The following is a 24,109-nucleotide window of genomic DNA, read 5'->3' as shown; positions in this document are numbered from 1 at the left end:
CCTGGCTGGTAGAGTAGGTTGTAATATGGTTAAATTTGTAATGGTAGATGACAAGGATGTTGCTAATTACCCTAAAATGTACAAGACATTTTACAACACATTACAACCCCTAATATTGCTAGGGCTGAGTCTAAGAGGAAAGCTGTCTGGTCACCTTGTGTCTAAGAAAATACATTTATTTAATTTAATATAAGCATGAGTTGGCCTTGAAAATACATTTAATAGAATTGTCCCCAAGAATTTCAGAATAGTAGATTAAAGCCATAGCAACGCAGGCTGAGACTGACCTCCAAACTGCTTCTTCCAGTTGCAAGGGATCTTACATCTCTGGGTCTTCATGGTTTGCTTGCACTCAGCACCGCTGCGGGTGCCCTCCCGGGTGCCCAGTCCACAGTCCCCGCTGGTGGGCACACACACACTCCACTGCCACTCTCCACAGTCAGATTTTTTCACCTTCTTTTCTGCAAGCAAGGAAACAAAAGCAATCACCATCCAAGTCCTCAACTCTTGGGTATGACTACGTTCACTCCTCAGAACCTCAATTGTGAGTCTATGACTCTAATTCACTATCTGTATTGCCCAGGAAGACACTGGGAAAATGACAGATGTCTTCTCAATGACAAAGTCAATGCACGGTTAAGAGGGGAGAGAAAGAAAATGTGGGGGCAGGAGACAGAACCCATACTACTAAATCATGTGTGTGTTCCTTTATTGCGGTAAATAAGGATCAGGATAAACAAATAGGCCGAATAGATGTTTATTCAGGGAGAAATAACTTACAACCTAGACAGATGAACACCAGGAAATTCAACCCGATCCTCTCCTGTCCGAGTCACGCCAGAAAGAGAGTGCCTTTCCTGGCCCCCTCCGACCTCCTTCCACAGGTCACTTCCGCCCATGGCTCCACCCCCCAATGGGCGTGGTCAGTGCCACAGAAGGACTATCTCACTACATTCCTTTTAGAAACAAATGTTTCTGAATGAAGGTGTTGTGCCTCTGCCATGCATGCCTGCAGTGATGGACCCACACCTCTGAACTCCTAAGTGAAATAAAACTCTTAAGTTCATTCCTCAGGTGTCTGAATGCAGCAACAAACAGCTAACTAACACACTTGTGCCAGATGGAATTTGAAGATTTGTATATCTTTGATGAAACTTTCAAGAGTATATAAAATTTTACATTAAAAAAGGAAATATTTTTTGGGAGTTTTGTTTGTTTGTTTGGTTAGTTGGTTGGTTTTTGTGTTTGTTTTTTGAGACAAGGTTTCTCTGTATCCCTTTGGAACCTGTCCTGAAACTTGCTCTGTAGACCAGGCTGGACTTGAACTCACAGAGATACACCTGCCTCTGCCTCCTCAGTGCTGGGATTAAAGGCATGTCCCACCAACACCCGGTTAAGAAGAAAATATTTTTATAAAAATAAAAAATTCTAAGTTGTTTATAAAAAGCTTAAAAATGAGGAGGAAATATCTATTAAAAGTGATAGTGGTCAGACTAACAATTCCATTGAAAATTGATGCTGTGGTTTTGTTCTATAGATAAAAAGGCATAATAGAAATGTGGTATAGGTCATAGACTAAAAGAGACCTCCAACACCACAGCAAGGGCATATTCATTCAGGAATAAAATGGGGCAATTTAGGGTTTCCCTAAATAATTGAAAGGAAGTTAGAAATCATGGGAGAACTAGAAGCAGGTACCATGCAAGGAAACATCTCTCCACGACTCTACAGCTTACCCGGCTTCTCTTTCTTCCCAGCCTCAGCAGTGTCCACAGCTGCTAAGATGAAAATAAATGCCAAGAAGGCAGCTGCAAATTTTCGGCGTTGCTGCTGGTACTGTTGAGACGACATTTCTGGAAATGAAGAGAAAGAGAAGAAGATGATTTCAACCTAAGTCAGGACTAAGATTCAACTCTCTGATGAAGCATCCTATGAGAAGCCTCTGGAACACTGGGTTAAAGGACAATTGTAAATAGAATTTGATCCTTTCTCCCCAACAGCTGCAAAAGCATTAAGTCACACGGCCATTGACAGTATTCAACCATTCTTCATATCAGATTTCACAGCCATTTGGTATGTGTGACTCCGGGGTTGGGAAAGCAAGAGAACCTCCTAGTGTGATTTTGAGCAGATTCCTACAATCACTTTTGCTGCTCACATCACTTGCTAATAACAACTACAGTCGTCTTCAGGATGCCTGGAAGTTCCTGGAAACATTCATGGCGTCACAGTCACAGGGCACTTCGGCATGGCCGAGGCATGTGTGTGCTGTGTGCTTTATGTTTAGGTACATTTGCCAGTGAGCAATATCACTGATTCTTATCTACCCATGTTCATTTTAAAACCAGTGTCTTCTCAGTACTCAACAGAATGAAACACAGAAATAGTACTGGTGTGCTATACACTAACAAGTCATAAATGGATTTACTCAAGAACCACTAAATCCTCAGATCTGGGGAACAATGATTGTACTGGCTCAGAAATTGAAATACTCCTCATCTCACATAAATCAAAATCCCTAGATAATACTAAGAGATCCCTGTTATACTTATGGGTACTTGTGATAACCCTCTGTCCAGATGTTCACCTTGCCTAAACACCCCCAAGTAACCCATTGACTGTGGAAATGTTGACAGCCATTTCCCTCCATCTGCTGTATTAATGGGGTTGTATAGATCACATGATCATGTACAAATCATCTTCGGTTATTATTAGTGTGTTCTGTCTTCCTTTTTTTTCAAACTAGCAATAGATTAATTTTTAATGATTTTATAATTTCTTTAGTAAGTAATAAGACTACTGTGTGTGTGCACTCATGTGTGTGTATGGTTATAATATGTATGTATGAATATGCACATGTGTGTGCTGGTGCTCACTCTGTTATGAATCTTGTTTTTCTAATTCACAAATATCTTTAAAAAATGATATCATGGTTACTAAGCTTATATCAATTTCCACGATGTTAGAATTCTCACTTATTAGAGTTGCATTTTGTTTTGCTATCAATGACTGGATGGATAGTATGAATAAGCATATTTACAAACTAAAAATAAATATTTTTACCACTTAGCCCTTTAAAACATGAACTCTGCTTAGCTACTCAACACCATTTCCATCCTCATCAACAATCCAGTATTATAAGTTTTGCTCTGCCTAAGGCTGTGTTCTTATGATGGTCTCACTGAACTGTCCCTAGCAAATCAGGTGAGTCCTCACCTTGTGATCAGATGACTTGCTGATTTGCAACCTTGTCAGAGTTCTAAGAGATGAGACTCTTGTGCACCTCTGTGATGTATTTTCTCCCAGGACATTCAAACATCACAGAGTGAACCAGAACCCTTGCTTCCCCTAAAGGCTGCCTAAGCAACTTCCGTCAGTACCTAAGCACTGTGGTGAAACTTTGGAGAATTCATAAAATTCACTAAAAAAAAAAAAATTAACTCTTTCATTTGGGACTTTTCAATTTTTATTTCAACTCAGATTTTACTTTCATGTGTAAAACTTACCTGCAATTTACCTTAAATATATTGTTATGGCATAGATTATTGTGAGACTCTAAACATTCTCAGTGAGGAAGCACAACTCTGTAGAAAACTTTCTGACCTAGCAATGGGGTGATGATCTCCCTGGTCTTAATAAATGCATCCAATGAAGAGGTCAGAGGTCATTCTGATTAAGCCAATATCTTAGGGTTTTATGGGAATATAAAAAGAATAAATACTTAAAAGAAAAAAAAAATGGAATGCTTAAAATTACCCAAGTGCACCAAACAGTATTTAATACCATTTGAGTGCTCCCAACACCTCCCTGATCCAATAAATATGTGAGTAATTAGTATATGTGCAGACAGCAGCCTGCATGTGGTATCTGAATGGTTGGCTATTTATCCTCAGCATCAAATAAGAGCAAAAGCTTTCCCTGCATATAGTTTAACTTTGCTTGTTCTCCAACATGCTGGGTACCAGATGAACACCGAAGTAAGAACAAGCCCCCCTCAGACACACATAGCAATTAGGGAAGTGGCTAATTATTTTTCACACTGAGAACAAGAAACAATGGCAGAATAAAACTTACTAAATTGGCTGAGTTCTTTTGAGAAACGTCTTTATTTCTTACCACCTTCTGTCATCTTTGCTATATTTGACCTGAGGGTTTAACAAATTGGAGGCCACCATAAATGGGTGCTGGGATAGGGTATATACTGTTGAGTTATCTCAATGAAGCCTGAAACTCAATGACAAATGAAGGAACTAACTGGAGAACAGCACTCACTTGTTAAACTTCCGCCTCCTCTGAGACAGGGCTGATTAGGGTTTGCAGGGAACTCCTCCTTCCTACAGCATTCTAGTGGGGTCTAAGATTTTAAAAATGGAACAGCTGAGGTAAATATAGACAAGGATACTGGGAACTGCCCCTGTGTGCCCTATTTAGAAAGACTAATGTAGTACCTGGAGGCAGAAATTTTTATTCAAATGTTAATTCTACCACTGATTTTTCTTTTCTGACTGTCTTTGAACAAAATCCGGACATCCAATTGAACTGGTTTTGATATTAAAAAAAAAAAAAATAGTGGGAGTAAGTTGTAGGAGTGGTAATAAAACCACTGCTGGGGATGCTTCTCATAAAAGCTACCTGATACAGACATAGAGATAATATGGAATGTTAGAAATTACATTATCAGCTTGGCCTAGCTCTACAGCTACATGGTTTGCATATAAAGTGTCCCTTTGCAAATTAGAAGCTCTCACAAATCTAGCAAGTAAGCTTTGAGGAAGTGAGTGGACTGTTAAGGGACTCTGCCTTTATCAGAGATTTCATCCTTAATAAATTAAAAGTTTGAATAGATTATTAAAAGACAGTAGAACTGTAGAAGGTGGAGCCTTTTGAGGTAGTAGGTCACTAGGAATATGTCTTTGAAGGCCATGTCTTACTCTGCCCCCTTTTTGTTACAACTCTCTGCTTCCCCACTCCATGAGATGGACAGACATGCACCTACAGGATTCTGTGTCATCTTATCAGCCAACATAGGGTAAATTATTTGAAGCAGTGAACCAATAGACATATTTTCTTCTTTAAACTATTTTGACTGTTTTTCACAGTGTTGAAAAGTCTGACTAATGCAAAATGGTCTTTTTATTAAAAAAAAATATAACAAACATCACATTTGGCATTTTTTATTATATTAAAGCAAACCCAAACAAAATGTCACAAGACAGAGAAATGATTTAATAAAACCAGCTAAAGGCTCCTTCAGCTTTCACAGGACACAAATTCATTCTGCTTTTACTTTTTGGAAGCATAATACAAATTCCAGAAACAATTCAAAGTGTATCCTTTGAGTCCAGAGCCCATTGTTGAAAATTAGTGACTATGTCAATGCAATTCAACTTGTATGAAGTGAAGGAAATCACCTCAGTTTATAATTATATTCTACATTCTTCCACATGGAACAACATTCCTCCTCCACCTTGCTATTTGATGTAGCTAAGACAAAGAGAGCCTCAGTGCTCAGAAGTAGCTTCTAAAACTTCAGTTTTGAAAAGATCACAGAAATATAACAAAACAGAAGAGTGAATTTTTAAACTAAATACTATCTTAGCTCTTTGGACCACAGGGTGTATAATACATTGACACTGGGCTGGGAACAGGCATTAGTCTCTCCAGTGTGTAAAGATGATCAGGAAGTGACTGGAGACGGATCTGAATCCATTCACACCACTGGAATAATCTAGGCATTTTGTGTTCTGCTTTCCTTAACTCTTATGAAACAGTATATTTTTTAGCTTTGTAAATTGTAAAATGGAACATAAGACATTGAAAATCATGCAAAGACACAGACTGTCTGGGTGAACCTTTATGAAAATAGAGCCCCGTTTCAGGTACATCAAGGACTTTGCACAATCCTTGTCCCAAATACAGCTCATGCCTCAACAAGTAACTCACAGGGGATCCTTTCCTTGTATCATTTGAGGGTTTTATTTAAATATGTTTTAGACTTTCCTAATTTAAAAAAATTTCTGAATGCTTTGTATTTGCTTCTAACATGCAATGATAGTCATCCACTGGCTTCTAGTTCTTACTTTTTAAATTCTTACAAAATACAAACCGTTTAGTCAATAATATCCCATGTTGTGGATGGTGGTAATCACACATTTAGGTTCAATTCAATATTCCTCCGTTCAGCTAAAAACTAACAATTGGCTACGGAAGTCTTCTCAGAATGATTTATAGAATTCAGTAATTAGCCTTTGATGTCTCTTGTTTGACCTCATTCTTCTCACTCTACTAAAATCTCTGAATCACTCAGTTTCCCTAAGTTTAACATCAGTTTCTTAGTTCACCAGTAGACAACTAGTCACACATAATTTAAAAATTAAAACAAACCAAACATATTACATATTTCAGTAATTAATATCTACCTTTCTGAAGAAAAAATAAAGACAACCATGTACTTATTTAGACAAACATATTACATATTTCAGTAATTAATATCTACCTTTCTGAAGAAAAAATAAAGACAACCATGTACTTATTTAGACAAACATATTACATATTTCAGTAATTAATATCTACCTTTCTGAAGAAAAAATAAAGACAACCATGTTCTTATTTAGACAAAATATCCCAGGGATTTCCCTTGTGTGTTATGGCTTGGCAATATGCTAAGAAATGCATTTTGATTAAAAACATGCAGGTTTTAGCTCTGGCCCCATCAATCTTTGCAAAACGTGCAAGTTTCTTGAAAATTGCTATCTCTGCCTAATTTAGCTCTGAATGTTCAGAAGCTTGCAAGAATTAGGAAGGGAAAACAAGTCAACTACAACAAGAACTCAAGAGAAATGAGTATACTTGATAATATTTGATATTTCCTACGTGCGCTTGTTAATTATGTAGTGATCAACCTAGTTAAATGGCTCAAATATTCTGCATTTTTTGCTGCTTTAACTTATATACCTAAAACAAATTGGTGATTTGATTTTAAGTTTTTAGAATTCTCTATTTTTCTCATGAGCATTTTAAGGTTTATTTGCTGTAATTAGTTAGAGGAATAACTAAGTGCAGATCAGCGGTTCTCAACCTTCCTAATGCTGTGAGCCTTTAATACGGTTCCTCATGTTGTGGTGACCTCAACCATAAAAGTATTTCATTGCTACTCCATAACTGTGATTTTGCTGCTATTATGAATAGTAAGGTAAATATCTAATGCACAAGATATTTGATCTGCGATCCCTGAAGAGGTTACAACCCACAGATTGAGAACTGCTGTTTTAAAGGGGGGAGAATAAGTCCTTTCTGCAGGGAAAATCCTTAAGCTCACAAAGTAAACAATTCAAAGGTTTCTGGAAGTCCCGGAAACTGACAAGACACACTAGACTCCACCCTCATCGAGTCAGTGTAAGCAGTAAGGATTGCTGAGACACAATCTGAGTGAGACCAGCCAAACCAGCTGAAGGAAACAGAGACCAGCTGAGCTGTCTTAGAAAACTTCAAGACAAGTTACAACGCTGCTCAGTCAAGGTGCTTAGAAGATACTCTCAAGTTATTGAGCTGCCTGCAACGCTGTACAGTGTAGTTCATGGGTAAGATTTTGTTTGTTTGTTTGGTTGGTTGGTTTTATGTTTGTTTGGTTTTGGTTTTTGGTCATGCAGCTGTCATTGAATACATTTTCTGTTCCAGTCAGTAACAGCTCATCCATATTCCTGTAAGTAATTCCAATTAACTTTAATTGGTTCACGAAATTGGCTTTGCCAGTGTTCTCACTTGATTTGTTGTTGATTCCCTATCTGGGGCAAGTAGACATTTATTCATGCCTCCCCAGAAATTGTTTTACACACTTAGCACACCGCAGAGCCACGATATCTTTCTTCTCTGTATTCTTCTGTGTTACCCTGAAGTCCTCCTGCCAATTTGTCTTAATGACTCTGTCACCAGGATTTTCCTGTAGTAGACACCGAATGCTCCCTGGCCAGAATGGCAATGCACTCTCCTTTTATCCTGTCTCCTGAAATCACCCTCTTACCTCGATGGTTTCCTTTACTCTGTCCTCTTCTGAAGCCAAGCTTCCCAGGCCAGAGCAAGCGCTTCTTTTCTCTTGAGCACCCTTCTAGGATTGTCCTCTCTCCCTTTACCAATCTGTTTCTGTAGCCACAAAGAAATTTTAACCCTAAAATTTTTAATAAGCTTGTGTGTGTGTGTGTGTGTGTGTGTGTGTGTGTGTGTGTGTGCTGTTCCATGTGATAAGAAATTCTCCTCCAAATATCTCTACCTTGCCATATTTTTATCAACTTAGATGGTCGAGTCCAACAATTTTACCCTCTCTGAAGCCCTTGCCAAGATCATTCTATGCTGGTTCATTTCAGAGCACACTGGTCCATGCCTAGCCTAGAGATGCTAATCACAAACAGCCCCTGAATGCCATAGCAGGTGTTACTGATTCTGTGACCAGGAAAAGCTGCAAAGGAAATGACAGGAGCTCTTAGGACCTTTCAATTTAGGAAGAAACACATTTAGGGAAACAGATGTAACTTATAAGTAGTATAAATAAGGTGAAAAGCCACCTGCTGTCCACTGTGGCAACTGATGGTACATCTAAAGAAGCACACACACACACACACACACACACACACACACACACACACACGTTTCCTCACCTGGATTTGTTTTTCTATAGTACAGAAACGAACTTTTTGGCTGTACTAAAGCTTTGTTCTTGTTTGCTAATTATATGTCTATATCCAGAGGCCACGCTTTGTAGGATTATAACAGATACTGGCCGTTGAAGTCACACTGTAGTCTGGAGGAGGGAGTGTGCAAAATGTAAGAGCACTTCCCAGGGGATGTGCAGAGAACAGAATTCTTCTGCCAGTGCAGCTAAAATATATCTTATTTTAGATATATTTTTTTCCTTTTTTAAAGGCCAAAGAACCGAACTTTAAAAAAAAAAGATTAAGTCCAATTTCCCTCCTGTGCTTGGGAAATGCAGAATCTTGTTAGGGCTGGTTTATTCTAAGTGGGACACGTGCTTGACCAATACAATACTCTTTTTTAACTTTATGCTTTACAAATTTACTGAAGGGTAGAAATTTTGCTGCTTCCTGTTTCACATATGGGAATTTGTTCCTGAAGACTTCTGTAGTTTGGGTTGCGTTTTTCCTTATTCTTTGGTCAGTTTTCTCCCTGTATTTTTATTAACTTCACATTGGTCTAATGTAAAAAGATCCGGCCATTTCCTTGGAGTCACACCATTTCATTAAGGTACATATCTGGCTTATAATACTGCTAAGTCATCTCTTGCTCCAACCTTCTTGAACTTACTTATGCAAACACTAAGTCTTAAAAGAAAGTATCCCAAGTATGAGCACAAAACACAAAGCACAGAGATAAGTCCAACAGTCAATGCCCACTGTAATTATGTTCGTATCAATTAGACTGATAGGATATTGCATTTATTAAATTTTGTGTGACACGTATCCTAAAAACTGAAACTCTCGGACCGAACGATTTCTTCAAAGGCAGAGTTGCACTTGCTAGAGAGTGTGGTATTTTAAGACACTTTCATTAGTAACTGTTCACCATTCCTCAAAGCCTCCACATGAAATGGGTGTGTGCTATGTGACATATGAACACTGCACATGAAACAGATTCCTCTAAAATAGCCCTTCAAGGTGGGGAGAAAGGAGAATTGAAGGAGTATGTGTCCCTGTGGTCAATGTATGAACAGTCTCTCTGAGTACATAGACCCAAGTAGTCACATTGCTCAGTAAGATGGGGGTGGTAGAGTGTTGGGACATGTTTATCAGTTTACATATATATATATACATATATATATATTTGAAAAAATATAGAAATTTCAACCTTCTACATGAATAAGGAGGGAAATGAGGGGAACTTGAGTCAGAAGGGCCACAAAACCACTGTGTAGAGGTGGTGTTTGCAAATATCCAGCCATGTAGAGTAGATAGAGCAGCAAACAGGAGAGATTTAACCCCCCCCCAAAGGAGGCTGAGGCAGTGACTAAAACTGATATACTTTGTGAGATATAAAAGTTCTTTTTTAAAAAATCAAGTGTTTAAACCTTTAAAAATATAGTTTGATCTTCTTGGCAGTGTTTCATTATGGGAAATTGGAATGACCTTTCTTATTTGGGGGTGCTAAAAAGCAAAGGGAAGTAGTACAAACTGAATTATTATCTGGACATAAGAACCCCTATTTGTAACAAACAAGTCATGAATAAATGTCCTGGGTTGGTTGAAAACCTGACTCTACTCATACAGCCTAGCTCAGGAAAAGAGCATGTCCCAAACTATGTAACCTCAACTACAAATAGAAAGGATTACTGCCAGGAGTGTTCCTGTGCTTTCATGTAATTCCAAAACGATTCAGCGCGGTTTTACAAACTACTGTGTTCAGGCAACATTTCTAATAGCTGGTGACTTTGCTCACTCAGGCAAAGTGACTCAATTAAAAACATAATTAACAAAACAGCATGCAGATTTTCAAGTTCACTGGCATGCCACTAAGCAAAGAAATAGTGCCACACACTCTCTTGCATTTGGGGAAAGATTAAGAATACATATTGTGAATCTAATCTCAGAGACGTGTGTGAGGCAGGGAGTTCTCAGGGCAGCATCAATCTCCAACGCAGAGAGAAAGCTCCTATGCATCTGTGACAATAACAATAACTTCTAGAAAATGGTCCGTGTGAGAAGGATTTTACAGAGCAGTCTAAGTGCACTGATTGGCTGATACAAAGTATTCCACTAATTCATAAAGGTAAAGGGTGTAACAGGTTAAGACAGGTTTTGGAAGTCACTTATTCTTTCTTATTCATAGCTCTAGAATAGCTGCAGAATATTCTAGTAATACTGCATCCTGATACAAGGAAAATCTGATGAAAAAGAGACAGAGTCTGGTCCAATCCCTCCTATAACAGACGGCCCTGCAGTACATTGGCCAGGACAGTCCAGTTGTTATGAGACCCAGGGTAGAGTGGGCCTTAGGGGTCCCCCAGAGGCAGTGTAGTGTATAATGCACATAGACACATTATGTCTATCAAAATCAAGTGTCACAAGCTTTGTGGGACTGGCTTGCCATTAATTCTAAGCCTCTGCTCTCCTTTGGTGCCCATCTGTGAATAAGAAAGTTGCTCTTTGTAACTCATGAAGATGTTCTACCTGGAGCGTACTGGATGATACTGAAGTGTGCAGGTGATACATTTAGGGTCTTCTAGAATGTATACAAATGCATGATAAACTTGATTCACAGTAATTACTCAAGCTAACAAAGAAAGTTTTCCTTACAGTGTAAAAACACATCAATAATATAATCAACAATCACCCTAATAACTTGGTATTTACCTATAAAAAATACAAACAGGTCTGCACTTGAACAGAAAAGTTCTTAGTAGTTTGCTTTATTTGGCTGAAAACTTTGAGCAAAACTTCCTTTAAGTATTTACTTATTGTATTTATGTCTGTATGTATGCATAGTCACATGAATGCAGGCACATGAGTGTCCAGGTAAGCATGTAGAGGTCAGAGGGCAACTCTTGGGAATTGGTTCTCTCCAGCCTTCTGTGGGATCCAGGTATCGAATTGAGGTTATGGGGTTGCATACAATCACTTCTACCCATTGAGCCATCTTGATAAACCAATAAAAACATTCTGTAGAGCTCTATACAGACATACATACATCTATGCCTATGTATGTATGTATATCTCTAATGCCTAGACCTCTCTGAATTATTGGCAGAGATAGTGAGACACGTTCTTCTTACTCATTTATGATAAACACCGTATGTCTTCCTTCAGTGCTTCCTAGAAGACTGGCTTGAAGTTTTCTTTTTAGTTTTAGTGGCAGGATCTCCAGTGATTGTCGCTTAATCTCCTTGACACCTGGTAAACCTATCCTCTTATACCTTTTTAGTTCTCAAAGACCTCCCAGGTGCCACATTGACTATGCTTTAAGTTCTTCTACCACCATAACTCAGCCCACACACAGTACCCAGAAGCTAAGAAACACTGTCTAAACCAAAACAATCTTAAATTAATGGTTGTTCATTAAATGGAATATGAACTCTTCAAACCTCACAACTCAACTAATTCTTTTTTACATAAGACCAACATCATCTTAAAATTTATAAGTAATTTTATAACTCCCTTGTATGTGTTTGTGTATGTGAAGATGAGAGTTAAATGAATTTATATTAGCATTATCTGCATATATAAGACTTTTAGCATGAGTACCAAAGTGAATTATTGCTGTCCATACTTCTGAAAATCACTTCTAGTAGTTGGCCTATGCTTAGTTAAGTAAAGCAGGAAATATCAAAGCCTCTACCCCCTACACACACACACACACACACACACACACACACACACGCTGTAAATGCCTTCTCACACAGTTCCCACAGTACTCAGAAGGTTTCAGATGGGTACTGAGGTACCACAAGGTAAGGATAGGATTTGTATTTCATTGGAGTAGGTGGCAAATATTGCGTTATAAATGCCTGGTTCCATACCAGGAACAAAACCTTAGGATAAATGAACTGTTGCCCAGGGAGCCATTTGGACTGAAGCTAGCCTCTGCTTCAAGAACAGAAGAGCTGGGCCTTGCCATTCTTGATTTGCATGCCTTTCAGCTGCTATTTCCAGTCGATTCAGTTCATACAACTCTAGCTTTCATTTAAGGACGAGCTCATTGACTACAAAAAATAAAGAACTAGAGAGGAAGGACAGGACACAAGGAAAAGCTTCATTGATTATGCAGTGCTGCTTTGGGAAAGGGGAAGATCTTGTTAGAAACCTGGCAAACTTGCATCATTAGGGACCTACTGACATCTGTAGTCAGAGTGTGCAATGGTTCAGTTTAAAGCCTGGATTGTCCCAGTAGTTTGGTAGGGGTGCTGGCTCCCCATCCGCTGCCTCAACCACATTCTCTGAATTCCTCCTCATGTTTTTGCCAATGGCAGAGAAAAGTGGCAATGTAAAAAGCTATGCCAAATAGAAATGAGATGCCTTAGAAATTGGACACATGACTACTAAGGATGGTGAGTCAAATTACTGACCCCATTCTCTAGAAATGCTTTCTGCATACATGGTCACATGGACCTCATCTCCACCATCCTACTCTCTCTCACCCTACTCTCTCCCACACTCAGTCTCCTTTCACTGAAGGATCTGCTGTGCATAGAGTTAGTGAACTAATTTGAGAATTAACATCAGATCTCATACAGTATGGGAGAGTCAGCTGCTTCCTGACCCTTGCAGAGACTGAAGAAAAGCCATTCCACGTTAAAGAAAGGGCTTGAGTCTTTTTCATTCTTATTTTAGAAGCATCAAATGTTCCCCTTCACTGACTTCTCTTCTTCCCTAGAAATAATCAAGCTCATGGCTACAATGGCCATTGAAAAGTAGTGAAGAATGATCAAAATAGTTTATTCATAACAAGCAAACCTCAGTTCTTGTGAAAAAAAAAAAGTCTAAACAATGACATCGTTGCTTCTGGGTATCTTGGTTTTGGGAAATTACTGGACAAGTGTTCTCAATATATGCATCTGAGGGTAACAGTTAAGTCTGTATTTTTTAATTATAATATAGAACTATTGAGCCTAGATGGCTGTATTCTACAGAACTAAACTTGAAAATAATAGAGATTAATCTGTTCTTTAAAGAATGCTATTAATACTCAGAATGACACGAGACAAGTTCTGGTTCAATATGAGCGTAATTGATATTGTGATAGATCTGGAATCACACTGGAGATAGAATCAAGAGTAACAATATTGTAAATGGCACACAGCTTTGACCCGAAATAAATCAATCAGAAGCTAACAAGGTAACTACAAAATGCTTCAACTAACCACATTTAAATTGATAAATCTAACCAACTTATTTATAGCAAATATTTGAGCACATGCTTAATGAGTGCAAATGGAAATGTGGGTAACAGATAAAGAATCCAATCCCTGGCATTTCTGAGGAGCATGAAGTGGTGAAAAGGTCTCCCTTACATCGAACTGGAATCTGAAATTGCTGTTTTTCAGAGAGGAAAGAGGAAGCTGACTTCCTAAGTCACAGAAAGACAGTGGGATACAGGATTGATTCTGGTTATAACATGTCTGATATGACTGGGACAGCAGGGAACCACATACTAAAGGATTAGAGACTATCACCCTGCAGGTACTAATTCTAACTCAATTCAAAGGTGTAACAGTTGCTAATCTGGATCTTACAACCATAACATCATGTTTTTAAATAGGATCTAATAAGCCTTGTAACTACATGTAGGTGAGAAACAATATTCTATATAATCTTTCTAGTCCTTTTGCCAGGAAAGCACCTACGTAATTGACAATCACTGAATAGATGAATTAATGAAATTTGAAAGACTGACTGGCCAAACCCAATGCAACAGCAGCAACAACAACAACAAAGAACAAGCTGATATGCTTAGTCTTATTCATATCCTTTAAACACATGTGTAAATCTGTAGTGTGGCTATCCAGTTTTCAAGTGTGTAATAAACTTAAAGAAAATTAGATGTCACACCTAAGGATGTTGATATCTGCATAAAATTAAAGGGAAACCAATAGACACTCCCTATAACCCCTTTGTCCTGAAGGGGGCGTCTACTGCCTTCACAGTATACTGGCATCCCTGTGTCAACTGAGATCATCAAGAAACACATTTAATAAGACATCGTACAATTGACATGGCAAGAAAATATACACACTCTATATTTAGAGAACCAAACCTACAATAAAATTGTTGAAAACCTTAATACTGTGTCTTGATAACTGAGTTGTCATTTAATAATAACTAAGAAAATGATTGCTGTAATGAGAAATCAATTTGTTAGATGTATTGGCTTTCAGCAGTTTCGTGAAAACACAAACCTTAACGCCCTATCTTCCCAGCTGACAGTTTCCTAGAAGAAACTGAGAACCCCTGTTGGCATCAAACTCATTTGTTTTCTATGTGTTGAAGATGACACAGAACATAGTGATAACATGATCTGTAACCACAGTTACTGCCTTAAAAAGATCTGACCATGTTATAGGAGCATGCAATTTAAAAAGTATTTACTTTCCTTGTCAAATATATTCTTTCAACTTTATCTAAAGCCAGAAGCTTTTTAAAATGTAGTGCTGAGATGTGATAATCAATGGAAGGTGCTGCTGGTTTGGAGGAAGCAATGCCTTCCTGTAGAATTTGGAAACTTTAGACCCATCAATGCTGAAGAAACTAAAACAATATGTAATATATTCTTTAATGTCATTTTTAGAAAATTAGCCTGTCACCTCAGTTTTGAGCTACATAAAAGGCCAACAGAAAATAAGGTAAATCTAATAATACATGCCAACAGTACAAAAGTTACTATTTACTTTTGCAGTATAAGCAGGTGTTGTTCCTGGACTGAGTGTATATCATTTTTAAACAGTTACAGAAAGCTTACAAGATAGGTAACAGTATCACTTTTTCATAGAAAGAAATGATAGAAGCAAGTTACAATTGTTGCTTAGCACATTCATACAGAGGGTGGTAAAATCGAGATCTGAAGCTGGTTTAGCTGTTTCCTAAGCCTGTACTCTGAAGAATAGTAAGAGTGATTATAACAGAATTGGACTTTTTTGAGCTAAAATGTTTCTTCTATACTCCTTATATCTTGAACATCTGGATCAGTTTTTCACAAGATGATCCCTTTTCTTCTGAAGGAGAAAGCAAGCAGGACTATAAATCACAGAAAGTGAAGCACCTTGACTTCCAGGCACAGAATACACAGAATTCTGTCTTTCAAAACACTTCTCCCTGTCATTTAGCAAGCCACCAACATAAGAGCTGCTATAGGTTATTCACAGTAACAGCCAAAGTCCCAAATCTTTCAACTTTAAAATAGGTAAGACGATCTGAGTGGACCCAACAAACTCAAGAAGCCATTGAATCTGAGTATTGTGACCAACAACAGGGTAACTTAAAATTCAAAATGTGAGAGGCATTTGGCCACAGGCTTTGATAGAGAGGGGGTTCAAGAAATGTGCTTTATCTATCTACCTATCTGTCTGTTTGTCTACGTATTTCTGTTGATGTCCTCCAGGTGAGAGTTGGTGGGAAAGAGAGGACCTCAACCACCAGTTTCAAGAAACTCAGTACCAGCCAATCTGAGGTATTGGTGGTGTTGTTTGAGTGTGACAAGTCTCCATAGATTCATGCTTCTTGCCTGGGCTCCAGCCAAGGGCACTAGTGACGAGTGACTGGGGCCTGATGGTGCTAACCTTATCAAAAGACTAATCCATTTAATCCATAGCTGAATGGACTATTGGGAGGTGTAGCACGAAAAATAAAAGACACAGAGACCTGTATTGTGATTCAAACTTCAAGCTGAAGCTCAGGAAAGCAAAGTAGCTGGGCACTAGCTTCTTACCTCTACCTCAGGCTGAATGGGCTGATCCATGCATGAGCTCTTCACCAAGCCTCAAACTGCTGCCTCTCCTCAGTGTGGCTGGAGAATGAATGCCTCTCTGAGACCTTGCTTCTGCCTTATATACTTCTCTAATGTTGGGATTAAAGGTGTGAGCTATAATTCTCTTTTAGATTGACTCACTCTTGTGTAGATCTGGGTGGCCTTGAACTCACAGAGATAAGATCCGTCTAGCTCTTAATCCTGAGTCCCCAAAACTCTAACTGAAGAAAGCTGAGGCAGATTGTTCCCCTTCATTTTCTCAGCTGTGAAAATGCCAGACCCTCCAACTGGTCATTGACAGCTTTAAATTTTAGTCAAAGTTAATGAGAAAATCGCTGAGTGTTCCTTTGACACATTTACAAATTTAGCCCCCTTCCTCAGGTCATGTGTGTGGAAGTACCCACCTCTATGTCATTCACTCTCTTCATCACTTCAGGTCTAAAGGCCAAAACTGGGATTCCCAAGAAGCCAAGAAAACTTGGTTTACCCTCTACAGTTACAGTGAATATGAACATTATTAATTCTGTCTGTTGTCATGGGTGGAATTTAGGGCCTGTGGGTGGTGATTTTGATACAGTGTAATCATCTTCCAAAACAACAAAAGCTATTCATCAAAATGTGAAATAACGCTATCAGTTTAAAGTTTAAAGAGGAAAGGAAGGCGTCCTTTGATCTAATCCTGTCAAAATAATTCAATTATTTCAGTCTTTAACTTACAGGCATACATACTCATTTTGACAAAGCTGCCATATATAATTCCATTTTTCATTCCTCTTCTCAAAATGTAACAAACCATGAAATATCTTCCCATACTTCCTTTAGTGTCTTAATTTATATTTTTAATAACCAAGTGAGGTTTCAATAGTACAAAGATTAAAAACCATTTATTTTACTGCACTGATAGAAAAATGAAAAAAATAAAAATCACATGAAAAAAATTAATAGCCTTTAATGACAAGTATCTATTATAATACTAATCTTTATACAGGATAGTGTATGATAAAATACATGGGAGAAGGTCTGTGTATGGAGGGTGTAGGAAATACTGGGGTATTTTGGAGTTTTACTTATCCAAGGTATTTATAAAATAAAATAGCTTTTTCCCCGACTACTAAGAAGGAGAAGTTAATGTTCAGTTCCATATATTTAATTTGAAACACAAATTTACACTGAATTCAATAATATTAAAAATGGTAATGAAGAATTAAAGAAGAAATAAAGCAGCAGCTTTTGACAACGTGTTCTAATCAAAATCTTGTCCAAGTCCTGTTCAAACCAATAACTTAGCATCTGAAGTGTGCTGAATAAGATTTTAACATATAAAGTAGTTTAATATTCCATTATGAAATAATTAAGATGACATTAATTCCTGAAGCCATTTATCACAAAATTCAATATATTGGTATAAAATTAATGAACATTATTCAAACATTCTATAAAGAAACAAATGAAAATATTATTGAAAAAACAAGAGAAGTACATAACCATATCCATAGGTCAGCTTCCTCAATACTGTGAAAGACACTCCTCTCGAAACTACTTAGTAATTACATGTCATTTTCAGTTTTTTGGGAATATGACAAGGTGATTCTAAAGTGTACATGGAATTTCAAAAAAGATAAAGAAAACTAAGAAGTTGAAATATCAGTAATTGAAGCAAAGTGATAATAGCATTCCATAAAATACACATGCAAATATCCTTGAGACAGAAAATACATATGCAAAAATGCATATGCAAATGCCCTTGAGGAAGAAAAATGAGAATCGAAGAAAGAAATTCACATTAAAAAAAAAATACACCAGCATAAATGTCTACAATTAGGTGGACTAGCAAGCAGTAAATAATGAGGACATTATGAATTGTGGTACGGCTTGGGCTGAAATGTCAGGTTGACATTCTAGAACATTCCTACCAAGTAGATAAATTCCATTTCCATAGGTCAGTTATGTCTTCTCCATTGCACAAAGTTCTGAAAAGGGATATTTTAGCCTCATAGTTAGGTCAAGCCTGGCAGGGGCAACTCCATACCAGTAGCCTTGGTGACTCTACCAAGCCCAGAGCCCTTTCCTTTCAGAGAGCTCTATCTGGGCTTTAAATAGTTAAACACAATGCTGGTGCTGCGATGGACCCTGCAGAGGAATAGAGTTGGATGAGTGAGAAGGGAAGTACCTATGAATAGACAGAGTGGGAAGAGGAAGCTTGAGTGAATTTGTACTGGTATATATCTTCCCTTCACCACCAGTGTAACGACTGAAGAGAAATCAGAGATTAACCATCAATAGAGTTTCCCAACAGACGTGTTTAAGATGCTAGTATATTTGGGTGGAAATGGTTGTGAAGGAGTGCTGAGAAAGAAGTTATCTTGGTAGGTAAAGGTTTAAATTATTCTCCCAAACACAGGACCGGGCATATGGTGGAGTGATGGCCTGTCCTTGCTTATCCTTTCACTGCGCTTCCTTAGGACAATTCAGGTTTACAGCAAAACTGAGAAGAAAGCATGGGAATCCCACATGCATCCCCTTCCCTCTCTTCATATACGGCTTCCTCCATTATCCACATCCCTCACTGCAGAGATTTATTTGTTGCAAACCATGAGTCCATATCCATACACCATTATTACCCAGATCCCACAGTGTACATTGAGATGCTATAGCACATGAAGATCAGGACACATTCATAGTATCACGTATCCACCATTATGTTACCGCATGGTATGGTTTCACCACCCTAAAGATCTTTTGTGCTCTGTCTAATCTGACTTTTTAATGGAACAACTTATTACAGAGATGAGACAATCATGAGAAAGGGCAAAACACTGAATCTCATTTAATTCTAACAATGTTACTTATGACTATATTGTCAGCAGCTTTCAGTATTGCCAAGAGAAATAATAAAATGTCCAGAACTTGCTCTAAAATACCAAAGGAAAAGTATGGTATATCAACCAACTTCCACATACGCCATCATCCTATCCCTGCATACACACTTCCAGGTGCTACTGACTTCCATTGGTGTTTGTTTGATTGGTTTTTGTTTTGTTTTTTTTTATTTTACATCCTAGGAAGAAGCCAAATGCAGGCAGACATTAATGGAGACATACAAAGGCTTCTTGGATTAGCTGTACATTTGTCTTTTCATTGTTGTTGCTTTGGGTTCCATAGCTCAGTGAAGGGAGTTTCTATTCACTTTAGCTGAGGAGTTGAGCCCAATCTGCTTAGGTTCTAGGGATGAAGATATCCTGTATAAAACTTAAGGGGTTAGTGCTTCCTCTAAGCCAGCGTCTCACAACCTATGGGTCTCAACCCCCTCTGGGGTCAACAACGTTTTCACAGGGGTCACCTAAGACCATCAGAAAACACAGATATTTACATTATGGTTCATAACAGTAGCAAAATCACAGTTGTGAAGCAGCAACGAAAATAACTTTTTGGTTGGGGGTCACCACGGCCTGAGGAACGGTATTAAAGAAACTGTAGTGACAGATCTCATTAGGAAGGTTCAGCTCCACGTGAATCCAAGCGTACTTTTGGGTCCACTGGCTGCGCTGTTTTCTATGTCCTCTCCCCTTGGCTTGGGTATGGTGCCCTTTGAGCCACAGTGTCCGCCAGGCTAGTTCCTGAGCATGACTTTCCTTTGTGAAGCTAATAGCTGCCTACTTTGCTTGGCAGTCAAGTATCTCGTCAAATGCCAACTCAGGATCACTTGTTTCCCACTGGGACATCTCATGCCCCACCAAGAGAGTTTGGCCTAATTTTGAGTTTCCCCTGTCACCGACTCCAACCATCAGAAAGCTGGCCAAGTTGCAATTACTGAAAAGTCCATTATTGATTGTGTTTGCCTTTCCCCTTCTTGGTGCTTCTAGGTATAAGAATGTTAGCTTGCATGTGTGGCAAATAAAAATACAACATCTTCTAGAGAAACCGGAAAGCAATGAAAGAGAAATCTCCCTGGGACATCCACCTGGTGGTTTATGTTGATCCTTATGTTAGCCTCGTGGCCTAACAATCCAGATAACTCTCTTCTCACGTGGTAGTCACTGGCCACTTGTAGCTATTAAGTCCACAAATGTGAGTAGTGAAACTGCAATGAAGCGCACATCAGATGTAAAAACAGTGAGAGCAAAAGAGAGTGTAGAAGACACCCCCAATACATACATCTACTTATTCAACTGATAATTCACTCAGCTATGGTGAAGACTTGAGCACGTCCACTTTTTACCTCAATAGAAGAGCTTAAATACAAATAGACAATGTTCAAATATTTCTTCCTTTATAAAACATGGACTTTCACCCAAACACTACACACACACACACACACACACACACACACACCTTTTTTTTTTTTCCTCAAAGCAGACAGTCAGGACAGTACCCCAAGCACAGGAACATAAACTAGGAGCCTGGCTCATTGCTTAGAAACTCACTGTGTAATAAAACAGCCACCAGTTCCTTTGTGACTGTCAACACTTGAAATGTTCCAAACCTGAGCCGAGGCGTGGTAATCAACCGGAATCCCAAAGATGCTATAATACAAATGGTTGAATATTACCACATTTGTATTCGTTTATGTTTTAAGAAGTTTAAACTTGAAAAAAAGATCGTGAAATAAGCCAATCAGTACGATTCTGAATGTCTGAATTAGAATCAAAGATAAACAGTTATATAGTATCTCTAGATTATGAGTATGGGTGTTGTCTTTAGTAATTATTTCTAATTCTAAAGCGGTATTTCAAATACTTTATTTATATATTGAATTTATGGTAAAATACATCATTATAACATATTACTAAAATTAACTTTACCTATTTTTTTGGGTGTGATAAAAAGAAGAAAAAAAACACACTTGGGAATTATGTTGTATGTATGTCATTTTTTTTTCTATCAGCTGGTGTTTAACCACACTGAGGGGGTTTTTGACTGCCCCCACCCCCCAAAAAAAAACCACTGTGGTACAATAGAGGGGACTTGGGAAGTATAAACTACCTTTTCTGTTCTAGAGGGGTCACTTGTATGTAACAAGCATAGGTAGCCTGATGCTATGGTGAGGGGTCAAAGGTGAACCAGAAAGCCAGATCCCTCTGACCATAGAGTTTTCCCTCACCGAAGCATGAAGAGAAAACAAAATGACTGTCTCCTTAGATGTAAATGTAAAAGTGACACGTGACCTTTGTTCCGGATGGTTCTTAGCACTGGGGGGAATGTGTGCAATCACTGCATACTGTGATCTGTGGCCCATTATCATTCTTTACAACCAACATGATAACTGCTCCTCTGAGCAACAAAAAATGGTGAAAATTGCCAGAATTCCATAACCGCGGGGGAATTCTAAAACCAACAACAGCTCAAAGGGAAATTTAACCCTAACGAAAACAACCACAAGGCTGACAAAGAAAGAAGACAGTTAACAAAGAAAGTCCTAGGTACGTTCACACGTGGTGGAAACACATAAAAGGGTGAGGACACCTTGGGTCGACACTCCACACCTCCCTCGGTTGTCGGATACTGGGGGAGTATTTCTGACATCGCCTGCTTTTCCAATGAACTATCTGTTGTAAGAGTCACTAAAACACTAGTGGTTAAAGACAAAGCCCTCACCTTGCCTGTGCTGCAGCTGATTGTTTCAGGGTTTCTCTGGTGGCCCTGTGTGGGAGGGACATTGTAGATTCTGAACAGAGCGACTCTGTGTAGCCTCTGCCTGAGCAATACCAGGCACCACACACTTAGCCCATGATGACACACCATGGGAACATAGAGACATGATTATTCTCCTAAGTGTTTAGGCTGGTCCTGGCATCCCTGGCCTCCATCAGACACTGAAAAGCAAGGCAAATCAGAGGCCTTTGAACATCCTACTTTTGTTCTGCTTATCATCTTATTGGAAGGTCGCTACAGCCTCATCCTGTAGGAAGGTCGCTATAGTGTGGAAAGCTGAGCAGTTTCTTTGCTATCTAAAATGTACAAAGCACACAGAAAGTGTCCCAAAGCAGCACCCATTTCTATCAAGGCAGATATTCTCCAGTGCAAGAAGAGGTTCATACCTCAGGAAATTACACAGAATGGCAAGAAGTGGAATGACTTCAAGAAGCTCCCTAAGATACAGCCATACAGGAAAATGTGAAACAGTAAAGTTGTTTGTTGAAATGAAGTGTATTGCAAAACAGTGAACTTCCGTTGTCCACATCCCAAGTATCCACCATCACCTCCCTCAGTGAACGTACTTAGGGGTGGCTTTGCTATGGCTTTGTGGGACTCAAAGCTGCGAGCGTTGCACAGGTAGAGGTGACCAAAGCAGAAGAGGTTTTTAAGAACAGTGGGTAAACCCGGGTCTCAATGGAACTGACGGAAAGTTTCCTAGATTATTGTAGCTTAGGAAGAAGGGTCTTGGCAGAGAGAAGATGGTGTATCCCAGTGGATTCATTGATGAACTTTGGAGTGATGCATTGTTCAAAATCTCGTGGGAAGAATGAAGTGCACCGGGGAGGGATGTGTGAGTGGACTGAGTGGAGCTGCCTTTAGGTCCACAGAAGGGTGCAATCTCAGAAGCCAGAGGGAGGACACATAGGAAAGAGTGCCCTCTGGAACAACCTTGGAAACTTACGAATGTTGACCAAAGCAAATAACAACTCAGAGTTACCTACTTCCAACGTTTGTTAGCCCCAGGCAGTGCCTCTACTGGCCAAGGCCAAATAGAAGCCAGATGGCAAAGGAACCTGTTTATGTTTTCAGTGACTATTAACCTCCTGGTACTCAGAGCAGCACAGAGAAGGTGGGCAAGTAGAGCTTGGGATGCATCAGTAAAGCTAAGCTTTGTGGAAAGGCCAGCTATGGTCTGGGAGGGCCAAGCCAGGGTAGACACCACCTGTGCCCCTCACCAGTGCTTTCTGCCATGGCCATCAAATGCAAAGCGCACACTGTAGAGAGTAGAGAACTATCTCAAGCATCTATGCTAGTGAACCCCAACAGAAGTACCTAAAGCAAGGGCTAGCAGCAGACAAAAGGAAGCCACAAGTCCACAGGCAGCTTTAAGAGCACATAAGAATTCCTCAGCATTGTTTGTAACCACGAATTCCCCAGATCCTGCAATTTGGGCTAATCCAATTTTTAATTAAATTTTGATTGAACTACCTAAACTCTATATTGATGGGAGATGTCATTCTGTATATGTTTCTTATACTGGTTTAATGAATAAAGCACTGTTGGCCAATAGGAAAGCAAGATAGGCGGGACTAGGAGACAAGGAGGAAAGAGGAAGTAGTAAGAAGGAGAGTCAAGATGGAGAGTCTGGAGAACCACCAGCCGCCTCTCGCTGGTAAGACCACGTGGAAATACATAGAAATGGGTTAATAACTAAGACAGAGCTAGCCGATAAGAAAACTAGTAACTGACCAACAGCATAGTATCAAATACAGAGTCTCTGTGTGTTATTTGGGGCTGGCGGAGCGGCGGCAGGACAAGACTCGGCGGCGGGCGGAAAAACCATACTCATTACACTATATTTACTAGATGAACAAAATAGGCTTTAGATTTCCTTTTTCTGACATAGCCATATGCTAACCTGAACTATTTGAAAGCTTACTTAGACCCCGATTAGCCACTTACAGGAAGTTTCTTAAATGTGAGAACTTTTCTGATTCTTCTAGAGATTTTG

The 24,109-nt window shown here is 39.0% G+C and overlaps 1 protein-coding gene across 1 annotated transcript in view; it reads right to left on the bottom strand.

The window, feature by feature from the left end:
* Ptn (pleiotrophin) overlaps positions 1–24,109 on the bottom strand; it is a 77,687-nt gene that overhangs the window by 16,918 nt on the left and 36,660 nt on the right. The window contains exons 2-3 of the mRNA XM_051174675.1: positions 1,737–1,853; positions 288–461 (exon numbers count right to left, since the gene is read on the bottom strand). Of these exons, the coding sequence (XP_051030632.1) occupies positions 288–461; positions 1,737–1,851 (289 nt within the window). The 5' untranslated portion in view covers positions 1,852–1,853. The remainder of the gene's footprint in view (positions 1–287; positions 462–1,736; positions 1,854–24,109) is intronic.

The sequence above is a fragment of the Phodopus roborovskii genome, unplaced genomic scaffold (genome assembly GCF_943737965.1).
Source record: "Phodopus roborovskii unplaced genomic scaffold, PHOROB, whole genome shotgun sequence".
NCBI classification, from domain to species: domain Eukaryota; kingdom Metazoa; phylum Chordata; class Mammalia; order Rodentia; family Cricetidae; genus Phodopus; species Phodopus roborovskii.
The sequence above is the reverse complement of the archived record's forward strand: the minus strand, read 5'-3'. Positions and strand labels throughout refer to the sequence as shown.